Raw genomic sequence first — 5,381 nt, forward strand, 5'->3', positions numbered from 1 at the left:
CCCGGCGCAGGCCCCGCCGCTTACCCGCGGGCCGCTTCCAGGCTCTTGATGAGCTTCTTGATCTTCCAGATCTCCACGTTGCGGTCGGCAGCGCTGGGATCGTCCGCCATCTTCTCCCTCCTCCTCCTCCTCCTCCTCCTCCTGCTGCGGCGGCGGCGGCGGCTGCGGCCTGTGGCGGCCCGGCAGCACACACACACACACAGAGCGGTTAGACCCCGGGCCTAGGCCCGCCGTCCCCCCTCCCCGCCCTCCTTCCCGCCGCCGCCCGCCCTCACCTCAGGCCCGCTCCCCCCCGGCGGCGCGCGGCTGGCGCTGACGTCGGACACCGGCTGCTCGCGCTCCCCCTCTCCGCGCTGCATGTGTTGCAATCGGCTCACATGGGGGCCCGTGACATCACTTCCGGGGGACCGGGGCGGGGACGGAGCGCGAGGGAGTCAGGGGGGGAGTGGGAATGGGGGGGAGAGAAGCCGGCCGGGAGCGGGGCGCCACGCCATAGGCCGCCCGCCCGGCCGCTCCCGCCCACCGCCCTCGCCGCGATTGGTCGGCAGGCCCGCGCGGGGGACTATGGGGCGTGTAGTCCCGACGGCCGCCCCGGGCCGTGTTGGGGACGCTGGTTGCGGGGCGGGGGCGCTAAACGGCGGCTCTCGCGAGAGCTGCGGGGAGGGCGCCGGCCGTGCTTAAAGGGACCGCAACCGGCGGGAACGGCCTGGCCTGGGGCAGGGTCCGCGCGGCGGCACCCCCCGGTCTAGGGCCGACCCACCGCTGCCGGGCCGGGGCCTACACCCGCATCAGCGCCCCGCTTGAGGCCTGCGCCCCGCTTGAGGCCTACGCCACCTCCGGGCCTGCCCTCCCGCGGCCACCCCGGGGCCTGCGCCACCTCCGGGCCGCGCTGTCCTCAGGGACACCCGTGTTACACCCCCCCGCCAACCCCCTTCCCCAGCCTCTGACAGCCCACCGGTGCCCCCCCCCCGCCTCCCCGGCCCAGCCCCCCCCAGAGCACCCAGCATTTTGGGGGGGTTCAGGGAGTTTTGGGCATCTTTTTTGGGGGTGGGGGGCTGTGGCCATCCCCGCACAGAGCGAGGGCTTCTCTCCCTCCCGCTGTGCCCCACAGCCCGGCCAAAGACCACAGCCCGCCCTTTGGAAAGGCCTGGTCCCTCCTGGCCCGGGGTCACCGAGGTTTGGAGGGAGCCGAGGAGCGGGGAAAGGAGATGGGGGGACGTGGAAGAGTTTTATGGAGCTGCAGGGTTCATCTCACGTTTCTCCTTTCCCTGGAAACATCACCTTTCTGCTGGCCTTATTGGTGGCAGCAGCGACATGTCGTGCACACAGGGGTTGCTCAGAAGGCAGCGGTGAAAAGGATCTGGGGGTCCTGGTGGACAACAAAATGACAATGAGCAAGCAGTGTGCTCTTGTGGCCAGGAAGGCCAACGGAATCCTGGGCTGTGTAGGGAAGAGTGTGGCCAGCAGGTCAAGGGAAGTCATTCTCCCCCTCTGCTCTGCACTGGGGAGGCCACAACTGGAATCCTGCGTCCAGTTCTGGGCTCCCCAGTTCAAGAGGGACAGGGAACTGCTGGAGAGAGTCCCAATGAAGGGCAACAAAGATGATGGAGGGATTGAAGCATCTTCCTGATGAGGAAAGGCTGAGAGAGCTGGGACTCTTTAGTCTGGAGAAGAGAAGGCTGAGGGGAGACCTTATTAATGCTGACAAGTATCTCAAGGGTGGGTTGAAGAAGGAGGGAGCCAGACTCTTTTCAGGGGTTCCCAGTGAGAGGACGAGGGGCAATGGGCACAAGTTGGAACATAAGAGGTTCCACTCAAATATGAGGAAAAACTTCTTCACAGTGAGGGTGACAGAGCCCTGGAACAGGCTGCCCAGGGAGGGTGTGGAGTCCCCTTTTTGGAGATTTTCAAGACCCACCTGGATGCTGTCCTGAGTGGCATGCTCTGACAAGCTCTGGGTGGTCCCACAGGGAAGTTGGACTAGATGATTTCTATGGTCCCTTCCAACTCTAAAAAACTCAGTGAAATTCAGTGAAATGGTGGATGTCCGGAGCAGGGCAGGGAGACAGGGCAGGGATTGAGGTGAGGGTGGTGGGGAAATGGCACCCAGAGAGCCCAGGGTGGAGGTGGGGGTGGCTGGCAGGGGGGGACGGAGCCCCCCACGGCCCTCTTCTGGAAGGGGAAGATAAGCAATGGGCTGGCTGGTGTCACTGGGTGATGGGTGAGGGCTTCTCTGCCCCACTGTACAGTCACAGCCTGGCCCCACAGCCCTCCTTGGCCCGGGGTGTCCTGCCAAAACGGCCCTCTGGGTCCCTGATGGGCTGGGGGGGCTCGTGCCAGGCCCTCCTGGGGGGAGCAGGGTGCCCTGTGTGCACCCACGACCTGGGGCTTCTAATTAATGTGTTATTTGAGGTGGCTCATCCCGGCTGTCCCTGCCTCTTGGAGAGACATCTTGGTGACACCAGTACACCCCCAGGACGGGGGGGCTGTGGGGAGCTGCCCCACCTCTGCTGTCTGAGCACGAAGCCTTTTGCTTTGCAAACCCACAACCTGCCCCTTTTTTTGCCCCAAAGACGCTGGGCAGTAGGTTTGGGGGTGCCGGGGCCCGGCCCCATGGGCAGCCCAAAATGGAACTGGCTGGAAATACAGTGACGAAATGATGCTGGAGCCATTTATTAATGCCTTTATGAAGCGGTAGCAGAGAGCCCCCTCGGAGGTGATACTCTCCTGGTGGTGCCAAGCTGGGTATCGGGGTGGGGGAGATGGTTCAAGGCCGTGGTGTCCCCCCCAGCCGGCCCCATGGGCAGCCCAAAATGGAACTGGCTGGAAATACAGTGACGAAATGATGCTGGAGCCATTTATTAATGCCTTTATGAAGCGGTAGCAGAGAGCCCCCTCGGAGGTGATACTCTCCTGGTGGTGCCAAGCTGGGTATCGGGGTGGGGGAGATGGTTCAAGGCCGTGGTGTCCCCCCCAGCCCTGATCTGCCTCCCTGGGACATCCCAGCTCTGTGTCTGCCATCGCTCTGGTCTGGTTTTTCTATCAGCAGGGCTGTGCTGGGGAGACACTGTGGATTTCTGAACTGCCTGGTTGGATTTAAAGCCCCCGTTTCTCTCCTGAGGCTGAGCAACTATCAATTTCAGCTCTTACAGGTATTTCTTTTTTTCCACGTGCATCTGGTCCCACACAGCCCTTTGTAATCCTGCTCGGAATGGGGGGATTATGCCTGGCTTTAGGAGGTGAGCTGCTGAGATGGAAGTTTGTGTGCCTGATACGACGGGGAGGGTGTACGCAGAGGAGCAGGTGGGCCACAGCTTACCCTGTGCTTCCCTGGCCATCCTGCTCTTCCAACTCCAGCCAGCAACTCGGCTCCAAAAAGCACCCACCAAGCAGCCCAGTTACCACCTCCCAGTCCCAGTGCACCCCAACCTGGAGGACAAATGCTTTTAAGGAAAGGTGAAGAAGGCAGGTGGAGATGTTGTGCACTGGATTGAAACCTCAGCCTTCCCTCCTGAGCCTAATTTCTCTTCTAATGCTGGGGAAACCTGCACTCTGAGAAGACTCTAGTGCTGGAATTGGTGAAAGTATTTACTTTATAGCCAGCTATATTGTGTGAGTTTCAAGGTCTCGGTGTTTTTGAGTTCCCCAGGGGCGGGGACGAGGAGGAGCGAGACCCGGACACTCGACCCGGGTTCAGATTAGATCTCGGGAAGAAATTTTTTACTCTGAGGGGGGTGAGACACTGGAACAGGTTGCCCAGGGAAGTTGTGGCTGCCCCATCCCTGGAGGGGTTCAAGGCCAGGCTGGATGGGGCCTTGAGCAACCTGCTCTAGTGGGAGGTGTCCCTGCCCAGGGCAGGGGGGTTGGAACTCGATGATCTTGGAGGTCCCTTCCAACCCAGACCATTCTATGATTCTATGATTCTATGACCCAAGCTGCCAACAGGGTGATTTCATACTACAAACACCACATTCAATAGAAATTAGAAGGTTTGCTGAGGAGTTCTCTCTCTACTTTGATGGTTGTGGTCCTGAGAACCCCTTGTCCCGGTGCTGGAGTCTTGAGCCCTTCCCTTCCTCCTGAAGCCCCAGCGCTCGCAGGGTCCCACACTGGCTGTCCCTGCTGGGAGGACACAGCTTCTGCTGGGGAATGGGCTGGAGATAGTCCTTGGGTGGTTTATAGTGGTATTGGGATCAATATGGGTTCTTTGGTGTTAATAATGTTAGTTATTTAGTCTTATTCTATTAAATCTATTTATATTTCAACTCTGAGGTTTCCTTGTTTCTCCCCAGTTCCCCTTCCCGGGAGGGGAGGGGTCATCAGGTGCCAGAATAATTGTCTGAACGACGATAAGGAGTTGTGGGTTTCTCGAGCTGTGACACCTCCCTCCCCAGTTAAAGTGAGGTGGGAGCTGTGGGGCTGGAATCCCCCCTCCGGGTCCCCTTTGTGTTACCCAACATTGTTATTTCCCCGAGCCTGGGGGGGCCCTGCCCTGCACCGACCCGCTCCCACCCCCAGAGAATGCTCAAAGGGGGATGTGTGGGGCACGGACATGGCTGAGGCACCTTTTTTTCCCCCCAAAAAACCCACACGCCAAACTTCTCTTAATTCCTGCCGTGCCCAGAGCAGTGATTTATCCCAGAGCTGCCGCGCTGCCGGGGCTAACGGCTTCCTAAGCTGAGTTTTGGCCAATATGGAAAACGGGAGTGGGCAATGAATCCCAAACAGCCTTTCTCCAGCCCCAACATCCCTCCCCCCGGGGGTGGGAGGGCAGCGGTTACTCCTCAGGACAGGAGCTGCTCCTTCTCAGGAGAGAGAACAGCCCAGTGACTGCATCTCCTGCCTTCCCAGCAGTTTGTCCACAGCAAAAAAAACCTGTCCTCAGCACGACAGGCATCACCCCGTTCCACTTCTGCCTCCCCCATTCAATAATTGAGCCTTTAAAGGAGGAACCAAGAAGAGCGCGTTAAAAAAATAAAGAACATCCATGAAAGATGTATTTAAACCACGACGGGGAAAATAATTCGCCGAAGAAGCAAAGGCCAACCCCGATCAATGATTCATTACCCTGGAGGCTGCGAGATGGTGAAGATCCAGCCGTCCTGGTGGTGCTACGAGCCCAGCACCGAGGGAAGAGCGTGCGAGCGGCAGCGACGGCGTCCTGGGCTGCCCCCGGCTCCAGTGCAGGAACCTCTGCCTGGAAAAGCTGCCACAGAGAATGTTTTTTTAAGCTGTTTCACTTAAGGATCACAGAAACTCAGAATGCTATGGGGTTGGAAGGGACCTCCAGAGATCATCTAGTCCAACCCCCCTCCCAAAGCAGGTCCACCCAGAGCAGGTCCCACAGGAACGTGTCCAGGTGGGTTTGAATGTCTCCAGAG

General features: G+C 59.6%; 1 protein-coding gene across 1 annotated transcript in view; it reads right to left on the reverse strand.

Annotated features, from left to right (window-relative positions):
- The window catches only part of LOC106896080 (eukaryotic peptide chain release factor subunit 1-like), a 31,781-nt gene extending 31,373 nt beyond the window's left edge, over nucleotides 1-408 (reverse strand). Inside the window, exons 1-2 of the mRNA XM_014955800.1 lie at nucleotides 276-408; nucleotides 25-169 (exon numbers count right to left, since the gene is read on the reverse strand). Coding sequence (XP_014811286.1) covers nucleotides 25-110 — 86 coding nt within the window. The 5' untranslated portion in view covers nucleotides 111-169; nucleotides 276-408. The remainder of the gene's footprint in view (nucleotides 1-24; nucleotides 170-275) is intronic.
- Between the last annotated feature and the right edge of the window lie 4,973 nt (nucleotides 409-5,381).

The sequence above is a fragment of the Calidris pugnax genome, unplaced genomic scaffold (assembly GCF_001431845.1).
Source record: "Calidris pugnax isolate Ruff unplaced genomic scaffold, ASM143184v1 scaffold228, whole genome shotgun sequence".
Classification (NCBI taxonomy): Eukaryota; Metazoa; Chordata; class Aves; order Charadriiformes; family Scolopacidae; genus Calidris; species Calidris pugnax.